The sequence below is a fragment of the Vulpes vulpes genome, chromosome 5, assembly GCF_048418805.1.
Source record: "Vulpes vulpes isolate BD-2025 chromosome 5, VulVul3, whole genome shotgun sequence".
NCBI lineage: Eukaryota > Metazoa > Chordata > Mammalia > Carnivora > Canidae > Vulpes > Vulpes vulpes.
In genome coordinates, this window is record NC_132784.1 from 123015356 (window position 1) to 123039809 (window position 24454).

The window sequence follows — 24454 nt, forward strand, 5'->3', positions numbered from 1 at the left end:
CTAACATCCATTAGACACTACTGCTAGCATAGTGAATACAAAGCTAATCTTAACCCTCAGCAGTCAAGCTAGTGAGATATGTGAACAAATAAATATCCAGCCAAGATATAATTGAAGTACACTGGGAATAAAGATGCTGTGACTAACCCTAGTTGGTGTGTGGAGTGAAAAGTGAAGGAAATATACATAAGCACAGCAAATTAAATGTATAATGTATTTGGGGAATTAAGCTCAATGTGGATATAGCCTAAAACTGAAAGAAGGGGAGGTATTTAAGGAGGAAAGAAGATAAGGGTACTTGGGATCAGACTGTAAACATAATAAGAGTTAGAACTCCTTCTACAGGCCACTGATTTCCTGGGCTGCCTACATAAGGACCAGCTAAGAAAACTGGTAAAAATACAGATTCGTCAGCTACGTCTCTGGAGACTGAAACATCCTCAAGAATTCTTTGGTACACCTGTAATTAGAACTACTACAATAGGTAACACAGACATTGAGCAGATTTGATACTTGGTCCGCTTTTGCAGCAGAGGAAGAGGACAGTCTGAAAAGGGGAAAAAACTGGTAAAAGTTTACTGAAGGAGTCTAAAAAGAGATACAAAATTAAAAATTATTCCCAGGTTTAGTGCTTGAGAGTCTTAATATACATCAAGAGATTTTTACATCAAGTCCTAACCTAAGACAAAGATTATAGATATGTTAAGCCAAATGCAATCAAATGAGGACTATGTTCAAAATACACAACTTCTGAAATGTCTAGATGTTTATTTTGCTTACTATTTAAATGCCTTTTTCCATCCCAATTTTAATCTTTGACTTTTATGTTAAAATGGGTTAGGAGCCTGGTTAAATTTTGTTAAAATTTAAAATTTTTTAATTTTTAATTTGAGTATCAGAAGGTGATTACAACTTCTGAGGAATACAAAAATAAAATTTAACCGCAGAGGGCTTTTGAAGAAAATTTAAAATTTAACTATTCTCTCACAAAATTGAAAAATATTAAGAAGGCGGGGGGTGTGGGAGAGAAAGAACAAAGGGAGGAAAGAAGGGGAAAAAATCCTATTTTATTAATCCTATTTTGCACATGATAAAGATGGACATATTTACAGAACATACTCTAAAACTATAAAGGTATCTACCTGGCTGGCTCAGAGTAGAGTATATAACTCTTGATCTCGGGGTTGTGAGTTCAAGCCCCATGTTGGCCATAGTGTTTACTTTAAAAAAATAATTTTTAAAAAGCTATGAGGAGGGGATCCCTGGGTGGCTCAGTGGTTTGGCGCCTGCCTTTGGCCCAGGGCGCGATCCTGGAGTCCCAGGATCGAGTCCCGCATTGGGCTCCGGGCATGGAGCCTGCTTCTCCCTCTGCCTGTGTCTCTGCCTCTGTCTCTCTCTCTGTGTCTATCATAAATAAATAAATAAATCTTAAAAAAAAAAAAAAAAACTATGAGGAATTAAAAACTTCTCCCTAAAGCACAGAATATGAATAGTATAGAACTAGCAAAAGAAGCAAATCTACATACACTGAGAAACATTTTTCAAATCTGTAATGAGGGTTGTTTTATTCACCTTTATATCTTTCACAGTACTGAACACAATGTCTTGGAAATAGTAGTGGTGGTAACAACAGTAACCCCACAGTTGTAATGAAAACTCTGAACTGAGCACTTGCTACAAGACACACACAGTTCTAAAGAACTTTACAAAGGTCAATTTATTTCTTATGAATTATTAATATTATCCCCATTTTTTGGTTGAAAAATTGAGGCAGAACGAAATTAAGTAATTTGACCAAAATCCCACAGCCAATAAATGATTAAATTTGAACCTGGGCAGTTTGGGTCCAGACTCAGCATCCTTAACCACTATAATACAATGTTTGCATTTAGGCATAAATACTTATTGAATTGACTACATTTATATCTAGAATATATGTAAAAGGTAAGGAGGATTCTGTATTGGAAAAGTGAACCCAGACTTTACATTCTTAGTGTAGGTATCAATTCACATAAAACAAATTGTGGTAACATGTTTACTTTGCTGCCTCATGCATTATCTCAAGTAGTATATATCATTTATACTTTTTTCCAGTTCTACTACCTTTTTTCTTACATAGTAAAGCTACTTCTAAAAAAGTAACATGTAAAATGAAACACATGCTATAATTTATTGCAATTAGCCATTAAGATGGAAAATAATAGATCAATTGGATATAATGCTATATAAAAATTATTCTTACCCCAGCTTTTAGTAAATTCCATGTATAATCTATGGCACAAATGGCACCTGTTCTTCCACAGCCTGCACTATAAAGTTTGAAAGAACAATTTGATTTTTGTCATAAAAGAACTATAAAATAGATGAACATGTTAATTTTCAGAAGCAAAAAAAAAAAAAATCACTTAAGAAATTTGACAACATTCTCTTTTAGTAAACGAATTGTAATTTAGAGTGTGTACACAGCAAACATCTTTAAGATAAGTATGTATATCTCGTTTTTATTTAATTTAGGGAACTTCCAAGATTCAAAGGAAACCTAAGTGATTCACAGATTATTTAAGAGTTTTAACTTTGGAAGTCTAATTCTACCTCAGAAAATTTTGTCTAGCCAACTTAGTTAACTTGCAGAGAGGAATTTATTTTATGTCCAAAATGGCTCTGGTGCCTTAGAGTAGAGAAGAAACAATACATAATTTCAATTTGCAAAAGGTAGAGAAAACATGAGCAATACCACAAGCCCTAGAAACTGGTTTGAACACTAGCAGTGATTTCACCAGAGCAACAAAGATGCGTGATGCACTCTCATTTCCTAAAGAACCAACAGAACTTGGAGAATGTAAAGTGAAATTCTGCAAGTTTCTTATTTTAAAACATGACAAAAGTACTTTAGAGCAACTGCTTCTCAACTGGAGGGAGTCAGGAGACATGTACCTCAGGATTGAGAATCACTCTGAGTAATTAAAGACATTACTGTCTTCACCAGAATAATTTTCATTTTTTTATTTTTTTTTCAGAATAATTTTTAGATAGAAAAAATGTTGGGTAGCATTTTAATGCACATCTTGAAACCTTTAGAAATAGCAGTAGTTTGTCAAACATGTCATCTAACAATTCCTGATAAATTACATCTATCAGCAATTTAATATGATTTTTAAGAAGCTCTTTAAAAATATAAGTAATATTTATTTTTAACTATTGATACATTTTTCAATTCCTTCCATCAAAACATTTTCAGAATTCTGAGTTAAGAGTTACTCTGGGTCAAATGACATATATTTAAAACTTGATGGTTAAAGTGTGACTTTACAAAGACTTACACAACCAGACTGATGAAACACAATGCAAAATTCAGAAACAGAATTGAGTATATGTAAGTATTACAAAATGGTGGATTCTCCCATGAAAGAGGGAAGATCAGACCGTTCAATGAATGATACAGGGAAGTAAGGCTAACCAGAGCAAAAGCTGGATTCTTACCTCATAACTTAATCATAAAAATTCCAGATGGATTAAAAATGTTTACAAAAAACCTATAAAAATGCTTAAAAGGAGTTTATGTACTACTTTTATAAAAGGACTTTCTAAGCATCTCAATGGACAGAAAGCATACATGAAGATTTACAACTCTGACTACATAACAAATTAAAACTTATGTGTGGCAAAAGATAGGCAGAGTAAAAGCTATTTAAAAACTATGCTACTTAAAAAAGAAAAAAGAAAAAAAAAAGTGCTACTGGGATCCCTGAGTGGCTCAGTGGTTGAGTGCCTGCCTTTGGCCCGGGGCGTGATCCTGGGATCAAGTCCCGCATCGGGCTCCCTCCGTGGAGCCTGCTTCTCTTTCTGCCTGTGTCTCTGCCTCTCTGTGTCTCTCATGAATAAATAAATAAAGTCTTAAAAAAAAAATGCTACTTCACATGACTAAAAGTGTACAACCTCAATATATATATATATAAACAATTTATAACATGATTATTAAGAGATGAATGCTATAAAATAATTGGTAAAGTATACAAACAAGCAATTCACAAAAGAATATAAACCATCAAGAAAAAAACAAAACAAAACTTTTGCCTGTCATGCAGGCATTAAATCAAACAAACAAAAAGATAACAGTATTGAGGAGAGTATGGGAAAATGGGCACCCCATAAACTAATTATAATTAGCATTAGCTTTATAGATAACAAAATTTAAAGTATGTACTAAAAGCATGAAAAAGTTCATGTTCTTTCACTTAGAAATCCCATTTGCATATATATCCTTTTTTTAAGTTATGGTTTTATTTTCTTCTTAAATTTATATTCAATTAATTAACATATAATGTATTATTAGTTTCAAAGGTAGAGGTCAGTGATTCATCAGTCTTATATAATACCCAGTGTGTATATATCTATCCTAATGAAGTAATTACAGATGTGCTCAAAAATTTCATGACGAACACCTGCCACTTAGACATTTAAACTATTCTTTAAGATAGATGAAAAAGAATGGAGGAGGGATAGTAAATACCAAAGAATGGGGAAGTTAAATATAAAGTATAGGGCAGTCATAATTCATTGTAGAAAGAATAGTTACATGATTTGGAAAAATGTACATGATTATTTTACATGGGGAAACATTCTTTAAAAATACTATATACATACTGAAAAGACATATACTGAAGTTTTTAAATGATCACCTCTACTAGAATTGTGAGCAATTTCCTTCCTTTTATGTAGGTATTTTCTAAGTCACTACAGTTAACATACTATTTTATAGTTGTTTAAAAATATTAAATGGTCTATTTAATTTTTTAAAGGAAAACTCTCCTATCAAATTGGATTTATGATCTACATATACTGACTGGGCAACATTGATAGAACAAATGATTCTGACTAACTTGTGAAGAAAAGTCAAAGCAATTTCTATAATTAGATTTTTCTTCTTAAACAGTCACCTATTTAATTAAATGGTCAACTAACCACTGAATTAACTGAAGAAAAATACTTTTTTAATTAACCAAGTTGTTAACTGACCCCCACATGCCCATAGCAAATCACCCTTCTGGCCCATAAATAAAAAGCAGCCTTTTCAACTACTAATAGTTTTTCTTATCCAATAGGTCTGACTGTAATGCTTATCATTGATGTTCTGTCTCCACTAAAAAAATCTTTGAACTATTTAAGTAACCAGTAAATTTCTGAGTCTGAGAAATTTCATTTACCTTTTATAGCAAATGTGAATGCAGATACAAGTCACTTAGAGAAAGAAACAGCAGTTTTATGAAGTACTGTGTTTCCAAGTCTTTTAGAAGAATCTAATGTAAATTAAAAATTAAGAGAAGAAAAACTGCCTCAGAATTCAGATAGCTTTTACTATTTGGTAACCCCATATAATGACTTATCTCACTTGGTAATTCCAAAAATTAGGTTTCAAAATACCATACATCACCCATATTACAATGCCACTTATATTCCAAAGTACTTAAATATTTGGAAAATTCTTTTTACCTGCAATGAATACAAATAGGCACATCTTCATGCTCTTGATATTTCCTCATTAAGCTTATCATATCCAGAATAGAATCAAATGATGTGGGAACATCATGGTCTGGCCAATTCACATAATGAAACTGATATAGCCTACGAGATTCCTTCAAGAATAACAGAAATTCAGCAATTATGAAAAGACACTACAAATTGTAAAACCTACAGAAAAGCACATCTCACTTTACTATCATTTCTAAGATATTTATGTGGTATTTAACACTGCCTCAAAAAAATAAATGATAACTACATTTACTGACTCTCATATACTAAGTATTGATCTAAGGGTTTCAAATATAACAATTTATTTATTTTCCATGTGATGCTATGAGGAAGGGACTGTTAATACTATCCATGTTTTATAAGTAAGTAAATTGAGACAGAAAGATGAAATAACTTGCCTAATGCTTCACAGTAAGTAACAAATGTGGGATCTGAACCCAGGCACTCTTACCTCCAAAGCATGCACTTTAACCCTTATATTTTGCATATTCTTTAATTAATCCACAGTAAATGCATGAGCAGTACATCATAAGCACTGTTTGAGTCTACAGTAATTAGAAGACTATTAGAATAATAACTGAACTGAAAAAGAAAATTAGAAACAAACATGTCCAACCCCAACCCATTTCTTTATTTTATATCAGTGGTTCTCAAAGTATGGAGTGCTGGAACTATGTCTACTTAGAAACAGGAAAATAGGAGGTGTAGTATGTTTACAAATGTAATAGTTGGGCAAGACTGATGCACTTGATGGCCATGATTAATTGTTCAAAATGGTTTAAAATCTTAAAATAATCAAAATATAGAGACTGAGGAAGAAACCAATAGCATTCTCTAACGTCCATCAGATTTTGATTTCTTCCTAGAAAATTATCATTTTATATAGATCTGAAAAACTAAAATCAAGGGCCTCAAGTGAAAACAATATATAATCTAAATGAAGACTTCGCTTTGATGGTGGTTCGTTTCTAAAAAGTTGTAAACTAGCAAAAGTGAGTAGCAATTCTGTAAACAATGTAATAATCTGCTTAATGTAATAGAGGAAAACTATTTGTAGCAAAGATCCCAATATTCCAAATATAGTAAATTTAATTTAGGAAAATTGTTTTAAGGTAAAATATATATTACTTTATCTAATTTGATAAGCTTAAATTAAAGCTCAAAATACTAAGTAAAACATTGCACCCTGATTTTCTTCTTATTTTACATAAAGGAAATTAACAAATTTCCTTAACTATGCAAGATAAGACAGGCTACAATTTATATATCTTCTCTTTAAAAATTATCCTTAGAAACCATCTCTAAATGGAAAAACTTACATTTTGAAATTCAAGTAAGAGTGTCCTAATGAAGTAGTCTGTTCTTGCTTGTTCAGCTTCCTAAAGGAAAACATTGTAAGTCAGTATGAACACTGAAACAAAAACATAAACACAATGAAACAAACAATAACCTTGTATTTAAAGTCCACAGTATAAAATTAATCATTAAAATCCCAGGTATACCTCATAATTACAAAAACAACCATTCTAGGGCACCTGGGTGGCTCAGTCAGTTAAGCATTGGACTCTTGATTTTGGCTCAGGATGGTGAGATCAAGATCCAAAACAGGCTCCACAATGGGCATGGAGGAACCTGCTTAAGATTCTCTCTTCCTCTGCCCACCCAGCAGCACCTCTCCACCGCTCTCCCTGCTCAAAGTAAAACTACACTAAAAACCATCAAACCATTCTAAAAGTCACTAAGTTTTACTTAAAGTTAAAAACAAAACAAAACAAAACCCAGAAGTGGCTGTTAACCAATTACTTAACTAGGAGTCCATCACCAATAAAATATTTGCAAATTTATAACTTCCCCAGAATTCTGTTACAGAAATAATACAAAAAATATATAATAGTACAAAAGACCTACTACCATCTTCAACTATTTTTTTCCTAACCTAACAGTCAACTTTCAGTTAACTGAATACCAACTTGGGAAGGAAGAAGATGCACTCATAAATTTCTAAATTATTATTTTGGTTGATGACAATATAACCACTTTAAAAGTCTCTTATTATCATTTGTCAAAGTATTAGAATGAAGCCATTATATTGGTTTGTCCCTTAGGAAACTGTTCTTTCTGCTTTGTAGTTAAAACCACAGATAATCTAGGACACCGACTGTCAAGAACAGGGTAACCTGTTTTTTAATAAAAAGAAGATTCAATATTATTCCTGCTTTAATTTTTTAAATCACAGTAGTTCATTTTGAACTTTTCGAATAACATTAAAGGGGATGTTTATGTTTTTACTTTTTTTTTTTTAATGTTTTTACTTTCAACAAAAAAAGGAGTATGGATGAAAACACCATTCCAAAACTTAACTTCTTTTTTCTTTGAAGATTTTTTTTAAGTCTTTATTTATTCATGAGAGACAGAGACAGAGACAGAGACAGAGACAGAGAGAGAGGCAGAGACACAGGCAAAGGGAGAAGCAGGCTCCACGAAGGGAGCCAGACATGGCACTCAATCCCAGGTCTCCAGGATCACGCCCTGGCCAAAGGCGGCACTAAACCACTGAGCCACCCAGGCTGTCCTTTATTTTATTTTCTTAAGTAATCTCTACACCCAGTGTGCGACTCGAACTTAAAACCCTAAGATCAAGAGTCATACGTTCTACTGACTGAACAAGTCAGGGATACCTAGGCTTAACTTTTTCTTGCCTAAAAAAGGCTAGATTGTAAATATTTCTGGCATTGCAAGCCATAAAAGTCTTTGTCTACTCAGCTTTACTGTTGTGATAGGCAATGTGTACATTAATGGTCATGGTTGTATTCTAGTAAATATTTACAAAACAGGCAGTGGGTTAGACTGACCTATGCATAGTGTGCCAACATCTGGTCTAAGTGGTTATATGCAGCAACATGCAACTGAGTTCCTCCTAAGAAGTCCTCCCTGCAGGGATGCCTGGGTGGCTCAACAGTTAAGTGTCTGCCTTTGGCTCAGGGCATGATCCCAGTCCCGGGATCAAGTCCCACATCGGGCTCCCTGCATGGAGCCTGCTTCTCCCTCTACCTCTGCCTCTGTCTCTCTCTGTGTGTCTCAAGAATAAATGAATAAAATCTTTAAAAAAATGAAAAATCACCCCAAAAAGTCAATTCATGTTTTTCCAAATTATAATCTTTCTTTCTTCTATTCATTATTTTAAATGTTGTTTTACTATTCTTAAAGCCCAACTCTTCAAAACTTTCAACTCATTTAGTTGTAGAATGTTAAGCACTATATGTTTTTTAATTCATTTTCTCAGATTTCTGCTGTGTTAGTTTTAGAACAAGAATTTAACTCATTTCCAGAGCTTATTAAATAGATATTTAAGTTTCATAATAAATTATCTGCCATATAGGATCAATTTTTACTCCTAGGATAGCAGTTCTCAAAACATCTTTGTATATAATTTTTAAAAATCTGGATAGCATAACATATGAAACATTAACACAATACACTATACTTCAGTCATCAAGGGTCTTTCACATATCAGTTTGAAATTACCCTGAGATTAAGAGTCACATGCTCCACTGACTGAGCCAGTTAGGGACCCCAACTTTATACTAATTTTCAAATAGATCATTCAAAGCACACAGCTAGGTTACTGTTTACCCTTATATACATAAACATGTATTATCAACTTATATACAAAGACTAACACAAAATTAACATAATAAAAGGAAATTACACATTTATGAAGTAACTTTCAAAGCTTTTAAATTTAAAAGCAGCATAAAAATAAACATTTTTTTTTTTTGAAGATTTGTTTGAGAGAGAGAGAGAAAGCAGGGGGAGAGGCAGAAAGAGATGGAGATAAAGAATCCTCCTGCAGACGCCCTGCCAAGCATTGAGCTGGATGCGGGGCTCAATTCCAGGATCCTCAGATCATGAACTTAGCCAAATCAAGAATTGGTCACCTACCTGACTGAACCACCCAGGCACCCCTAAAACCAAACATTACTATTATTATTTTTTATAATTAAGTGCCAATTTATATGGAAATACTGAATGCTTAGCTTTCATAAAACTGAGTTCATACCATATTATAATTACTCAACAGTTTAGCATCCCAATTTTCTAATTAAATAACATACATATAAATAAGTACTTACACAAGAAATTTTAAAAGGTGCAAATGTTATAGGTTCTTCTCCATACAAAGGCCAATAGCGTTCACATTTTTTCTGTTGTCCAAAAAAAGAGTCAGTAAGTAATTCGTATGATAGTTTTTCCTGAACTTTTACAAATACTTTGTGTACTAGTGTGCAGCTTGTTGCTTTTCCCAGAAAACAAAAAAAAACCTGACATCAGTAAGACAAAGTGTTTGAAGAACTTAGACTTATCCAACTGTTATTAAAGGTAAGCTACTGTTGGCTCTTCAAGATTACTCATAAAAAAACTTATTAATATAAGTGTCTGGGCTGTTCATTGCTATCTGCTTGGTCAGTAAGAGTAAACTCCAAAGATCCTCTTCTAGAAAAGAAACACCATTTTAAAAAAACAAAGTGCCTGGCACAACAAAGTTCATTTAGTATAAAGGGTTGCCAGGCAAGTCCTAATACTTGTAAAATGACAATCTCTATAATATCTAGCTGAATTCCCGTTAGGTATAAAATCTGTGGATAGTGGATAGGATAAAGCTACCTGCTTTAAAAAGAATTTTCCAAGTCCTAATGTTACTATTTTATTGACCCTTAGGTTCCTTTACTTGTAAAAATGGGAGTAATAATCCTTATCTTGCACCATTGTTGCAAGTACTAAAAATATTTTTCAAATATTCTATTGATGGTAAAAACTCTATACAAGCATGATGTACTATTTAAATTATCCACTTTTATTTGAGATTACAGAAAGTTTAACTAGTTTGCCCTCTTACCTTCCCATTTTTAACAAGTATAGACTTAGAACATTCAACTTTCACTGGTTACTAATATTAAGCCCCATCATTTTAGAAACTTTGGTTAAGTAAATGCCTAACTTTGTAGAAGATACAGTGATTCTGATGCTAAGAAATGATGTAATTTTATCAAGATCCTATAAAATGAAAGCCTGTAATTAACAATCTAGCTTAAAATAAACCTTTGGCAGTGGGAAATGCATCAGTTCTTACCAGATTCTTACAGGTCTAAACACGTAAGTGAAATCATTACCTACAGACTGGAATTATCTCTAAGTTGACAATACTGCACACAGGGCAACAAAGTAGAACTATATAGTATGTCAATTTAGCTTACAGTAAATAGTGGTAATATTTTAAAAGACTTAAAACCACACACCTCATTTCCCAGTGAAAGTTTACATAGAATAATAAAATTAATTAAATTATTTTATAGGGTTTTTTTTTTTTTTTTGAAGAGAGGGTTTTCTACTGGGTCAAGTCTTAAATCTTGAAACAAGCAAAATACAAGTTATTGGAGTTTAATTTAGTAAGAAATGAAAGCTGCATGACTAACATGTCCCCCTTTATAAGTTATAACTAAGGACTATACTGGTATTTATATTCCAGGTATAAACTAATACTGGTATTTATATTCCAGGTATAAACTAATAAACAATCAACACCAAAACCTATGTGCTAAACATCATACATGCATAACCTATGAACATCATTCATTACAAAGATGAGGAAACTAAAGCTCAGAGAGATAGTTCACTTCACCATGGTCAAAATGATAGTAAAGTGTAGGTTTATTTGATTTCATTATCTATGTTCTTTCCATTAAGTCATATTCTAAGTCAAGATGAATCACAAAATCTTTAGCTTCAAAAATTTCTGTGTTCAATACCTTTTTTCATCAAGTATTATTACTGAAATACAAGTAGTAAACTTATTAATAGAATGGAAGGAGGAATAAATCCTAACCTTTAACAGTAACTTAAAAAAACACTAGGAGAATGAAATTGAAATATTCTACTGCAAACAATTAATAATACTGTTTGTTACTAAAGTACATCCTGTCGATTCTTAAACAGATAACTTAATTACTTAATTTCTTGGTTTGTGTATTTTCTAATCTTAGACTGTTAATTTTCTACCCAATGTTAATTAATACTTCCACTACTGGTAAAGGACTTAGCAGGGAGGAATGACAAAAATTATTACTTAAAATAAGATTTTCCGATGACTTATATATTACAATGTCCACATAACTAAAACATGCACTATCTTGCTTAATGCAATATATCTCTTACTGAATAAAATTTGACAAGAATTTTTACAACTTTTTTGCTAGAGGTGAATTGGGTAAGGTGATAAGTGAAATAGATTTTTTAAAAATTCCACTTTAACGTACCACATTAATATAGGAAAATTCAAATCACCACATAATTTGTTCTAAGTCTGATATGTGTGTCAGACCACACTTAAGTTTTACTTAATATCTATTATATATAAATCTATTAGCACCTTCAATATTAAAACTTAATTGGTCTTGATGCTGCACAAGATCACAATGGTTTTAAAACTATTTCACTAGCACAGAGTATAAAAATAACAACATTAAAAATTTCAGATTAAGGAATTTTGTTCTCTTTGCTTCTGAAGATAGTACGAACAAAAGAAATGTTGTATTCTCAGAGAAATCAGAATATTCAAGCTACAAGTTGGTGATAATTAATAAAAATTTTTTAACTCATTTTCATTTGCTCAATTTTATTCTTATTTTGAAATACCTCTCTACTTCAGTATCATTAAACATCTAAAGACTATGAAATAACACAATATCTACTTTTTAACTGTATCATAAAACATACCTATGAAATGTAAAACAAATGTTTATGTGCTTTTTAGAGATTATGATGTTCCTTTTATCAAATAAAACCAATAGCAGAACACAAAAAAGAAGTATCTACTTTAACCACTTGGGTTCAGAATATAATAAAGGACCAGGAATTATAATATCCCTAGAAATGAAGTGATAAAAAGGATACTCCACAATTATTTTAAATGTTAATAGTTATACATACCCTTCCCATCTCAAATTCTCGACAGGCCATCACAATGATCTAAAAAGAAATGGGAGATGGGATGAGATGAAGAATGTACCAGGTAAACACAATTTTACTTTATAAACAAAATATGAATTCCAATAACTACTTTTTACTATGAGTAAAATTATACCTGGCCTGTCAAAAAAAGTAGTTTTAATATTAAAAGCAGGAGTTAAAGAAATGATCAAAATAACACCTTATTATCAAGGGATAACTATACAGCAACAAATTAAATTGGCTTCAATTAACATGATGTATTTTATTTGAATTAAACTTTATGATTCTTACAGGCTGGCCTCTGACTTTTGAAGTTACATTAAAATATAACTTTTAGGATATGTTTACTCAAACACTATGAAATATTCTAAATACATTTAATAAAATTATCTGAAGGTTGAATGCATTTAATGTGTTAAACAAAAAGGTTATTAGATTTGCTTCTTCATCCTAATATTTTATAATGTAACATTTCAAACATATAGCAAAGTTAAAACAATTTTACCTACCATCTATATTCTACCCTTAACATTTCACTCTTCTTGGTTCAATCACATAGCTATCCCTCTATCCATCTATCAGTTCATCTTACTCAGTAAGTCAATAACTTACTAGTTATTGACTGAGGAAAAGTAACTAGTAAATTACTTATCTTCTTAAAATAGTTCAGCTAATTAGTGAGAATTGAATGATACACCCTAGATTTCAGTTTCTGTCTTTTTAGTAAACGTTATAATTAACATATCCTTATGGCTAAAAAGTCTTCTTATCACTTATTCAGCAAAACATCCTATGTCATTACATTAATACTTCTCAAAATAGATTATGAAAGGTAAATTACTTACTACGACATTGTACTCCCATATCATCCTCCAAAAATCTATTACTGTATTTGCTAAAGGTCCTTGGGTTGCCACATACGCTTTTGGCCCATAAACACCCTAAAATAGTTAAAAGGAAATTTCATATTATTATAATTACCAAAAATACTTCCTTACCTAAATTTTAAGGTTTCAAATTTTTTAGTAATACTCCTCTTTTCACATAATATATTTCTAAATAATTTTTCTTTCATAGTACATAAAAGCATGACAAAATATATTCAATTCACTTCAGCTTTTGGAGAAATACTATTTTTTGTATTTATTAGACATGGCACACAGAAATGATAATTAAACTAAACTGCCTTATGCTATGGGATGCCTGGATGGCTCAGCAATTGAGCATCTATCTGCCTTTGGCTCAGGTCGTGATCTCCAGGTCCTGGGATCAAGTCCCACATCCGGCTCTGTGAGAAGCCTGCTTCTCCCTCTGTCTAGCTCTCTGCCTCTTTGTTTGGGTCTCTCATGAATAAATAAAATAAAAATCTTAAAAAAAAACTGCCTTATGCTAATTTACAAATTATTATTTACTTGGCTCTTAAAAAAGAAGCCTCAATACCTAGTCAACAAAGCTCACTGGAAAGAAACAAAAAACATGCACTGATTCTAAAAACAATAATAAAACTACCTAACAGTCCAATTATTTACTCAAAAGGTTTACTTGGTACTTACAATATACACATCTAATTACATACCTAGGAATATATGAAATAATATACTAAATTAGTAGATAACATAATCACACAATAAATCACTGTTACTAAGTAGAATTAAAAACATGGACTTTTTTTTTGTTTTCAAAGATTTTATATTTAAGTAATCTCTATATCCAACATGAAGTTCAAATTTACAACCCTGAGATCAGGAGTCGCATGCTCCATTAACTGAACCAGCCGGGTGCTCCAAAATACTAGAACTTTTAACAAATGTCCTTATAAAAGAATATCAACATTGACAACATCTAAAACAGCAAACCACCTACATATTAGTCTTTGTTTAACTTTTTAGTTTTGGGTTTTGCCATAATTTTAATAAAATTGATTCTGTTGGGGAAAAAAGTTTTTATTTGAAATCATGACTGTTTAATGTTGACATAGATAATATTAATTTTACCATATAACTTGTACCACCTTAATATTTCTTCAACAAAATATTTAAGTACCTATAAATACCATATATAAAGAACTGAAATTATTCAAAACACAGAATAACTATTGGAACAAAGTAGTCTTTTATTTAATCAAGTAGCAGTTTGGGCAGCCCCAGTGGCGCAGCAGTGTGGTGCGCCTGCAACCCAGGGTGTGATCCTGGAGATCCAGGATCGAGTCCCATGTCGGGTTCCCTGTGTGGAGCCTGCTTCTCCCTCTGCCTGTGTCTCTGGCTCTCTCTCTCTCTCTCTCTCTCTTTCTCTCTCTCTCTCTCTCTGTGTCTCAATAAATAAATAAAATCTTTAAAAAAAATCAAGTACGGGGATCCCTGGGTGGCGCAGTGGTTTAGCGCCTGTCTTTGACCCAGGGCGCGATCCTGGAGACCCGGGATCGAATCCCACATCGGGCTCCCGGTGCATGGAGCCTGCTTCTCCCTCTGCCTGTGTCTCTGCCTCTCTCTCTCTCTCTCTGTGTGACTATCATAAATAAATTAAAAAAATTTTTAAAAAAAATAAAATAAAAAAATAAAAAATAAAAAAAATCAAGTAGCAGTTTGAATCTATCTATTAATAACTATGTAAGAACTTGACTGCTTTAGAGTAACCAAAAATGGTTAACTACATAAAGGCTGTATTTAATCTTGTACTAACTAGTGCTGCCACTCGAAAAATAGTGACAATTTTCAAAAGGTATTAATCTAAGTCTGTAATTCTATAATTTTGAATCAGTATTACCCAGTAATTCCAGCCCTGATAATTTATCCTCAGAAATTCGAAAGAACAATGTTCACTGCAATATTACAAACTGGAAACAACCTACATAGCTCAACAACACTGAATGACTATGTCTGTACATTTTTGTACATAAACTCAGAGGGACAATGGAAAAGATTTAGCAACTGGTAAACTGTTTATAAGTCTTCAATGTAAAAAAAAGAAACAAAAGAAAAAATAGAAAGCCAACACAACTATCATGAAACTAAGCAAAGTCTTTATCTTTGTGAATAAGGTTAGAAGGAAACCACATAAAAAGTGTGCAAGGGCTGTGATTTTCTTTTTGTTTTTGCTATTGATATAATATTTAGGCAATTAAAAAGAAATTTTTAATTATTATGTAAGAAGACATTAAGTAGGGCAGAGAAACACCATTTAAAGTTAATACATACCTTAATAAAATTTGCATTGATATAGTCTGAATCTTGAGAAGGAGTCTTTAAAGTCAACTTAACTCGACTGTGATCAACTATAAGGAAAAAAAAATAGAAAGAATTTCATGAATTATGCCCTATTGGTAGACATGTGTTTTCTAATATAATAAGCCATATAACTCAAAATATTTTCTTTAAAAAACTTCTAATATCATATTTATAGAAAATAAGTCTATAAAAACAAAAATCTGATGATGTAAAGCTATGTTTTAACGCTATACTGTAATCAGAATAATCAGGAACTCTTTTAAAATACAAATTCCTGGGCATCATCCCAGATTTTGCTAGACAAGAACCCAGGGTGAAGCCTTTGCAGTTTTTAAACAGGTATATATGAGGTAATAGACACTAACCACTGATGTACAAGCTCATTTGCTAAAATTCTTATTAGGAAATGTAGCTTTCATATTTCACCAGAAATTATAAAAATTAAGTAAATTATGACAAATGAAATAAGATGATTCATAAAAGTGCTCAATACTACACTTGGCAATAGTATTTATTATTAGGTAATGACAACTTAAGGCTAAAAAAAAATCTTTACCAAAAAAGTTCCAAAATAGAAATTTCATTAGTTTTATAGAATTGCAACTTTATTTTTTATTTTTTTTATTATTTTTTTGCAACTTTTTTAAAATAATAGTATGTATATGATTTTTAAAAATCAGATTTTAAAGAAAAGTTTTTTTTGTTGTTGTTGTTTTTGTTTTTTTTTTTAATTTAAACAGGCTCCATGCCCTAATGGAGGCCTTGAACTCACAACCACAAGACCAAGACCAAGACCTGAGGTGAGATCATTTGGACACTTAACCAATTAAGCCACCCAGATGCCCCTTAAAGAAAGGTATAAAATGAAAAGTAATCTTCCCCCGCCCTTGAAGTCCAGGTCTCCCTTTCCCAACAAAGACACTATTAAGGTTCTTTTTACCTTCCAGAAGTAATTTTTATGCATATACCTACATACTTTAAAAACTATGCAAATGCAATCATCTCATATTCTGTATCTCACTTTTCAGTTAATCCCATATCTGGGAACTCTTCCCAAAGCTAATACATATCTATCTTATTCACATAATGTTACATGAAATCCATTATATGGATGTTTTATTATTTATTTAAACAGCTAGTGTACTGATGAACCATTTTTTCCTATTAAAAACACTACCACACTGAATGCTGCTGTCCATGTATTTGCTTTCACTGCTAACAGTGGTATAAGATAGGTTTCTAACAGAAGAAATGCTACTTGCCTTCTAAAAGGTGTACAGTAACTTACACAGTACAAATGCTATTTGTTAGAGTGACTGGTGTTATACTTTTTAATAGTGACATTCTAAAAAGTAAAAAAAATCAGATGTGTATTTCTTGAACTATGCAAGTGGTCACATATTTCATAATTATTGATTAGATTTCTTTTACCATAAACTGCCTGCTTATATCCTTTGTACATTTTTACCTATGTCTGTTTTCCTACTGATTTATATGAAAAAAAATCAGTCTTTAGTCATAGACAGTACAGTTTTGTTCCAGTTTGTATTGATCCTTAAAATTTTACTTAAAACTAATTTTAGATTTACAGAAAAACTGTAAAAATAGTACACAGAATTCTCAAATGTCCCTCACTCAGCTTCCCTTAATGTTACATAACCATCACACAGTTATCAAAATCAGAAAATTAACATTGTCACACTATTAGTAATTATTAGTAATTAAACAACAGACTGCATACAAATTTCCCCAATTAAAAATTTTTTTTTCTCTTTCCCACATTACATGTAGTTATTATTTCACCTTAGTTTGTTCCAATCTATAAAAGCTGCTCTGACTCATTTTGTTTTCTTCTGATTAGAATGAGGGTATGCATTTTTGGCAAGAACACCAGAGAACTATGATGTGTCCTTCTCAGTGAGAAGACACACCAAGTGGTTTATGATGTCAGTATCATATTACTTGCCATGTTAACCTTGGATACTTGGTTATTATGTTGTTGCCTGGTTATCCCCACTGCAAAGTTACTATCTTCCCATTTGCCATAATAAATATTTGGGGGGAGACCCTCCCTCCCTCTGTCCTCGCTCCGGTCCCTCCCCTTAGAAAAAAGAGAGAGAGAATAAATATTTGGGGGGAGATACTTTGAGCCTATGAAATCCTAAAGTAGTAGGATTGAATAATTGCCACAAGTATCCAGATTAGAAACCACAACATATAATATGTGAAATGCTATTATCATATTATGGTCCTTTCTAATCCAGGGACAATGAATATTAAAGGCAATTAAAGGGCAGCCCAGGTGGCTCAGCGATTTAGCACCGCCTTCGGCCCAGGGCCTGATCCAGGAGACCTGGAATTGAGTCCCACATCGGGCTCCCTGCATGGAGCCTGCTTCCCCCTCTGCCTGTGTCTCTGCCTCTGTGTGTGTGTGTGTGTGTGTGTGTGTGTGTCATAAATAAAATTTAAAAAATAAATAATAAAATAAAATAAATAAATGCAATTAAAATAGAAAAAGACAAATACAGAAATGGTAACAGACATGAATAAAGCTTCTTAGCAAACTCTTAAAAGTCAGCTAATGAATAATCTGTCAATTACTCAAATTTTATACATTAGTACTAGGGCTCAGTTCCTCTGATGTTATTAATTTTTGATGAAATCTTTGGAAACTTGTAGGAAGAGATACGGAGGACATACAATTAAAATCATTGATCCAATTAAAATCATTGATCTCTTTTCTGTGTTTCCAGAAAAGAGAATGTTTATATGTTTACTAATGCTTTGTTTCTTATCTATTTGATCTTCTGGTAAATGGGAATATTCAGTTGTTAGAATAATGACAAGTAATTACACGAAGCTTCCTCTCATCATTTTTGTTAGTAATGAGGAGTCCCAATTAATTACCTTTATTCATGTGGCTATTAGCCTCCAGTTAAAGTATCTCAAACATAGGGCTTTGTACAACAGTCGGTTTACCACTGGATCCTCAGTAATATGTTTCTGGGGATTGTGAACCCAAATGAGAACAGTGGATCCCAACTCATCGTCCATACTGGGACCAGGATGCTACATCCAAACTGTTAACTTTTTAAAAATATTCTATGATAGAAAATTTTATGCATACACAAAAATAACATAATGAATCCCCATATATCCATTACCTCATTTTAGTAATTTCAACATTTTAAGCTTTTTATCTAAGTTCCAGTTCGATTACAGTGTAATATTTAATTACAACATTTTGCCAATCTTATTTCATCTATCTCTAATCATATAACACCTGGGGGGGGGGGGGCGGTTGGAGAAAGCAAATTAAAATACAAGACTTCTGAATACAATATTCTGTAGTAAGTTTGATTCAGTAAGTTCAAGGTGGGGCAGAAAAATGGCTTAAACTAAAGCACAAGCAAGCTTTGTAGTCGTTTTATACTAAACAGTCGTAGTATGTTATTGACAATTTTTAAAAATCAATATTAGGTTGCTTATATAACATAATACATCATCCTATGTATTTTCAATTCTTCATTGGTGCTATTAAGCATAAACATGTATAGAACTTAAAGAAAATTAAAGAAATGAAAACAATTATTCCTCTCCATGGTTTTGCTGATTGCCTCTACAATCTCCCAAGTACCCTACTCCAAATATGCCTGGGTGGCTCAGCGGTTAAACGTTGGCTTTCCACCCAAGGCATGATATCAGAATCCCGGGATCAAGTCCCACATCTGGCTCCCTTCATGGAGCCTGCTTCTCTCTCTGGCTGTCTCTCCCTCTGTGTGTTTTTCATGAATAAGTAAATAAAATCTTTAAAAAACAAAAACAAAAAAACAAGATTGGCCACACAGGAGGCTAAGAAGCAACTTTTTTTTCCCCCAAACAAACATCAGCAACCTATGGCAACAAGGAGAAAATATTTAAATACTGTCACCTCTGAAGTAATCAAAACTTCCTCTTGATTAAATCCTAGGTCTTAGGGAAAAAAAGAAAACTCTTCAAATTAAATTATGATACATACATCACACTAATCTATCATTTCTAAAGGACAACCAGTTTGATTTTAGTCCTCTGAGCAGACAAAGCACAGATCATTCTTGACACAGGGCATCTAAATATTTCTTAATTCTGGAACTGGCCTCAGTATTCTAGTATAAAGTAAATCAAACCTCCAAGACAGCTCCAGAAAAAACCTATATAATCTTTGAACAATGATGAAACTACTTTTAATGGACCAAAAGCAACAATGTCTGCTCTTGCCACTTTGACATTGTATTAGAGGTCCAAACTAGTAGAATAAGGCAAAAGAGACATTCAGATAGGAAAGGAAGTAGTAAAACTGTCATTATTTGCAAATAAAATGACTCAGTATATAAAAAAATGCTAACGGATCCATAAAGACTGCTAAACTAATAAATGAGTTCAGGAAGGTCACTGGATTAAAAAAAATCAATACAAAGATATAAATTGTATTTCTATGTGCTAGTCATAAAGAATTTAAGAGGGCAGCCCTGGTGGCGCAGCGGTTTAGTACAGTCTGCAGCCTGGGGTGTGATCCTGGAGACCCGGGATCGAGTCCCATGTCAGGCTCCCTGCATGGAGCCTGCTTCTCCCTCTGCCTGTGTCTCTGCCTCTCTCTCTGTCTCTATGAATGGATAAATAAAATCTTTTTTTAAAAATAAAAAATAAAAAAATAAAGAATTTAAGAATAATTTCATTCAAATAAAGAATTTTTTAAAAATACAAGACTTGTACACTGAAAATAATAAAACATTGCTGAGAGAAAGTAAAGATCTAAATAAATGGAAAGAGACATTTCATGTTCACAGATTGGAAGAATCAATAAGGTTTAAGATTGGCAGTTCTCCCTAAACTGATCTGTAGATACAATGCAGTCCTTATCAAAATCTCATTAGGGTTTTTTTGCAGAAATTGACAAGTTGATCCTACAATTTATATATAAATGAAAAAGAAACCAAAAGAACCAAATATATTTTTAAAAATAAGAACACATTTGGAGGACTTAATTCTTGCTTTTAAAACTTACTACAAAGCTACCATAATGAAGATAGTATGATACTGGCTTAAGAATATAATAGCGTAGTAGGGAAAAAAACAAAAAGCCCTTATATTTATGGTCCAATGATTTCCAACAGGGGTACCAAGGCAATTCAGCGGAGGAAGGACAGCCTTTTCAACAAATGGTATTAGAACAATCCTACATACACAGATTTCAGAACAATCCTGCATATACAGATTTCAGACAATTAACTGAAAATGGATTATAGACCTAAATTTAAAAGCTAAAGCTATAATAGTACTAGAAGAAAAATAAGAAAACAGGGAAAATCTTTGTGTCCTTGAATTAGGCAGAGTTCATGGATAGAATATCAAAAGTATGATCCATAAAAGTGACAACTGGACTCCATCAAAATTAAAAGCTTGCACACTTTAGGGCAGCCCGAGTGGCTCAGCGGTTTAGTGCTGCCTTCAGCCCAGGGTTTGATCCTGGAGACCCGGGATCAAGTCCCACGTCAGGCTGCCTGCATGGAGCCTACTTCTCCCTCTGCCTGTGTCTCTGCCTTTCTCTGTCTCTGTATGTCTCTCATGAATAAATAAACTCTTTAAAAAAAAAAAAAAAAAGCTTGCACACTTTAAAAGACACCTTAAGAAAATGAAAGGACAAGCCGTAAACTGGGAGGAAAAAATTTGCAAACCATATATATGAAGAAAGACTTGTATCTAGGACAACTAAAGAACAACTCAATAGAATTAAAAAGAAGTCTAATGGAAGTACAAAGGATTTGAGGAGATTTTCACCAAAGAAGATATATAAGTGGCTAACAGAACATGAAAAGATGCTCAACATCATTAGTTATTAGGGAAATGCATGTTAAAAGCACAATAAGATACCTCTACATACCTACTAGAATAACTATAATCAAAAAGACTGACAGTAAAAAGGAATGTGGAGAAACTGGAACCTTCTTATGTTGGTGGTGGGAAAATACAATGGTATACAACTACTTTAAAAAAAGTTTAGCAGTTTCTCAAAAAGTTAAACACAAGTTACCATAGAATCAGAAACTCCATTCCTGGGTATCTATCCAAAAGAAAGAGAGCCATGTGTCCACACAAAGATTTGTATGGAAATGTTCATAGAGGCATTATTCATAATGTACATCAACTGGTGAATGGATAAACAAATATGATATATCCATACAATGCAGTACTACTGAACAATAAGAGGAATGAACTACTGATATATGCTACAACATGGATGAATCTCAAAATCGTGCTTCACAAAAAAAATCCAGACAGAAAAGACTACAATTTATATACTTACATTTATGTGAAATTTCCAGTATAGGAAAATCTAGAGACAGAAAGCATTAGTGTTTGCCTGGGGCTAAGGACTATAAACTGACATAAAAGATCATTCTGGGTTGATGGAAATGCTCTAAAACTGTACTGTGTCAATGGTTACACAACTCTATAAATTTACTAAAAATTATTGAATTGTATATTTAAAGTGGGTAAATTTTATGTATGTAAATTATACTATACCTCAATAAAGCAGTTTAAAAAAATACTGTGTCTGGAAGCACTGCACATGCTAAATATGCAAAGGAAATTGACAGCTTACATTATTTTTATGACAGTAAGTAAATATACATTTCTAAGTACAATTGCTTTTAATATAATTTTCCAAATTAAAATGACTAAAAATTTACTGAAAACTGATTTACCAAATCTTAAATAACTTAAAAGGAAAAAAGACACTACCAGTCTGACTATAGCATAATGATTGACCTCAGGTTCTAAAGCAAGGTTTCTCAACCTCAGCACTACTGACATTTTGGCCTTGTGTAATTCTTTGCTTGTGGGGGGAGGCTGCAGCCTCTGTATTATAGGATACAATAGCATCTTTAGCCTCTCTCTACCCACTAGGTGCCAGTAGCAGCCTGCCATTCCATATCCCAGTTGTGACAACCAAAACATCTCCAGACATTGCTAACTGTCTCTTCTAAGGGGCAAAATCACCCTAGTTGAGAATCACTGCTCTGGACAAAAACTGAGTTCAAATTCTCATCGACTCTATTAACTGTGTGACTAGCTATTTAATTTCTCTGTCTCAATTTCCCATTTGCAAAGTGGCAGATAATAGTACCTACCTCAAAGTTTGTTGTGATGATTATGGCAAATAATCCATTTACTACAGAAGCTGACAGTACAAATTAAGGTTTTTATTTATTAGAGGGTCAATTTTACAGCACCCTACTGAACTTCCTCCTCTATCTCTATATAAAATTGTAAAGCTTCCCCCTTCTAGTCTCATCTTTCTCTATGTGCTTCATCCCTACTATATTATCCTCGATACCACTAGTTACCATCTTAGAGACCATATATGTTATTTGTATTTATTTATTGTCCATTCCCTTGACTAGAATATAAATTCCACAAAGGCAGGGATTTTTGACAATTTGTTTTCTATTGCATCTCCAGCATACAGTACTTGCTCAAAGCTTTTTGAATAAAACAAAACATACGAAAATAGAAACCTGGAGCTGTTTAAGATTCATTTCCCCAGATGACAGAAAAAGAAAGTAAGGAAACCATCTCTTTAATAGTATATACATGAATTCCAGAGTACATTAAGAGCATGTTGAGATTATCTTGCTTAATAAAAACTGTCCAGAAAACCATCCCATCCACCATTCTAAGGGAGACTGGTAAGAAAGTGGAATGTGTTTTCCAAAAGCTTAATGTGTAGTTACTGTGTGCTAGGTATAATTCTAAGCTTTTTAACATGTACTAACCTATCTAATGCTAAAAATAATCATAGAAAGTATTATTATTTTAATCTCCATTTTACAGATGAGGGAAAAAAGGCACAGAGGAGAGTTCAGAGTCACATAAATAGCAGGTGGTAGAGCCAGAACTGGACTTTCAGAGCCAAAACTCATCACCATTATACTACATACACTTGCCACGTAGTAATTCTGCTAATACTGGCCACCCACAGATTCCACAGCTGAGAATACAGTCGAACAACGAGAAAAAGATGAAGGATTGCATTTATGCAAAGAAGACAGGGAGAGGGGCAGCCCCAGTGGCACAGCGGTTTAGCGCCGCCTGCAGCCCAGGGCGTGATCCTGGAGACCCTGGATCGAGTCCAGTCAGGCTCTCTGTATGATGCCTGCTTCTCCCTCTGCCTGTCTCTCTGCCTCTCTCTCTCTCTGTCTCTATGAATAAATAAATAAAATCTTTAAAAAATAAAAAAGAAGACGACAGTGAGAAAGAGGGATGAGGCAACTTGAAATTCAGAAGGATATCATGGAAGAAGAAAATTTCAGAAATAGAGACTAGTCGATGGCATCAAAACAGTTAACAGGAGTAAGCACTGAAAAAAAAAAACTACTAAATCTGGCACAAAGAGTCACTGGAAACTTTATCAAAGACATTTTAGGGAAATGAACCTTTAAAAATCAATGAGATTTTGTCAATTTTATCTCAATAAGGCTGGGGAAAACAATGAATGAGAGTTGAGGGAATGGTGTCATGGAATGTATTTCAAGACATCTAAGGGAAAGAAAAACTATTGGCAGCTTTAAGAGCTAGCATGTATGATGTAAAGATTTTATATAAAACAGGAACACTCAAGTATGCATGCTTTTAGAGTTAAAAGTATTTTG

The 24454-nt window shown here is 32.8% G+C and overlaps 1 protein-coding gene across 8 annotated transcripts in view; it reads right to left on the minus strand.

Annotated features, from left to right (window-relative positions):
• PTPN12 (protein tyrosine phosphatase non-receptor type 12) overlaps window positions 1-24454 on the minus strand; it is an 84121-nt gene that overhangs the window by 21615 nt on the left and 38052 nt on the right. For all 8 annotated transcript variants that reach the window (XM_072759884.1, XM_072759883.1, XM_072759882.1 and 5 more), the window contains exons 3-9: window positions 15732-15808; window positions 13383-13478; window positions 12517-12555; window positions 9663-9734; window positions 6849-6908; window positions 5491-5633; window positions 2243-2309 (exon numbers count right to left, since the gene is read on the minus strand). In XM_072759884.1, the coding sequence (XP_072615985.1) occupies window positions 2243-2309; window positions 5491-5633; window positions 6849-6908; window positions 9663-9734; window positions 12517-12555; window positions 13383-13478; window positions 15732-15808 (554 nt within the window). The remainder of the gene's footprint in view (window positions 1-2242; window positions 2310-5490; window positions 5634-6848; window positions 6909-9662; window positions 9735-12516; window positions 12556-13382; window positions 13479-15731; window positions 15809-24454) is intronic.